This window comes from Echinococcus granulosus (assembly GCF_000524195.1).
Source record: "Echinococcus granulosus chromosome Unknown EG_S00056, whole genome shotgun sequence".
In the NCBI taxonomy this organism is placed as follows: Eukaryota; Metazoa; Platyhelminthes; class Cestoda; order Cyclophyllidea; family Taeniidae; genus Echinococcus; species Echinococcus granulosus.
In genome coordinates this window covers 495826-497299 of record NW_020170436.1, presented here as the reverse complement: position 1 = coordinate 497299, position 1474 = coordinate 495826, and the positions used below count along the sequence as shown (strand labels likewise).

General features: G+C 43.6%; 1 protein-coding gene across 1 annotated transcript in view; it reads right to left on the bottom strand. All coding sequences in view use genetic code 11, as the record gives it.

Moving 5' to 3' along the window:
* Positions 1 to 342, bottom strand: part of EGR_06430 (hypothetical protein) — a gene marked incomplete at both ends in the record, with an annotated part of 1373 nt that extends 1031 nt beyond the window's left edge. Inside the window, one exon of the mRNA XM_024495679.1 lies at positions 295 to 342. Coding sequence (XP_024349955.1) covers positions 295 to 342 — 48 coding nt within the window. The remainder of the gene's footprint in view (positions 1 to 294) is intronic.
* Between the last annotated feature and the right edge of the window lie 1132 nt (positions 343 to 1474).

Sequence of the window (1474 nt, the reverse complement as noted above, 5' to 3'; positions counted from 1 at the left end):
GGACAGAAAGATAGAAAAAGTGTTTGCGATAAAAAAGCATCCTTTGGCTCCATCTGCAGCCTATTCGGACACAGCGAATGGTTGTCAGAATGCTGGTTGTTTAGATGCGGAAAAGCGATCACCTTCATCTAAAATTGAGACAGCTAAGCGTCTTTACACTAGGTTCAGTTTTCTGAAAGGATGACAGTTTTAGTAGGTTGACAATAAGTGAGGAGACTGATGAGGTATTGCTGTGGCAAGTCCTAGTATAGCACTAATTTTATGATGCCTACCAACAGCAGCCCAAGTACTCACACACCCCTCGTTTCTGGCAACGACGTTACGCTCAAATGCTACAAGCATAGTTGTCTGAATAGTGAGTGAATGATAAAGTAGTAAAGAAGGCAAATTCGCATTGAAAGATGTAACAAACTGAGTGAGGGAGAATATGCTACAGGGGGAAATCGTCTCCTTGAGAGTGAACGTAAGATGGTTAGGCATTTGGTTGAACAGCAGTAGATGCAATGGGGAATTCGATGACCCCTTTGCAATGCAATGAGCCCTGTGTCCACTTTACTGTATTTTGCATTATTTCTAGTAGAGTGTGAGGCATCGCTTCATCTAGCACACCGTCTATCTATCCACCTATTCGTCCATCCATCCATCAATCCTGTATCAATCCCCCCATCCAACTATCCATGCATCCTATATCCACCCATCCATTTCTATCCACCCATGCATACATTTTTCCATCCATTTTTTGACCCTGCTCATTTAACTCTCATTGCCTATCTGTCCATCCATCCTGTATACGTCTATCCATTTATCCATCCTGTATCCATCCAACCATCCCTATTTTTATTGGATGAAAGGATGTTTTGACGGATAGCTGGTGGATAGATGGATGCAGGATGGGTGCAAATAGAATAGATGGAAAGAGAAGGCTTTAAAACAATTGTGGATAAGTGGATGAGTGCATAGGTGGTTGGGAAAGAGGATAAACACATTAATGGGCGAATGAATGAATTGATTGTAAATGGATGGGTGGATACGAGATGGATGGATCGATATGGAATGGATGGTTGGATGGATATATGGATGCGGGATGGGTGGAAAGATAGACGGTGATGGATGAAGCGATGCCTCGCACTCTACTAGAAATAATGCAAAATACATTAAAGTGGACACAGGACTCATTGAACCGAAAAAGAATCATCGCATTCCCCATCGTATCTACCGCTGTTCAACCCAATGCCCTACCCTTCCACGTTCAATCTCACGAAGGACAGGATTCTCATGTCTGGCATATTCTCCCTCACTCAATTTGTTACTTTTTCCAATGCGAATTTACCTCCACTACGCTCTTTGGCACATATTTTTACACAATGAACTCCTCACCCCGCCACGTCGACTCAATGCCCACCACGTGCAATGCCCTGTCAGCTCTGCGCCTCACGACGATGACTGAACTAGGTTGATGGAGAAGTGAGCTGCA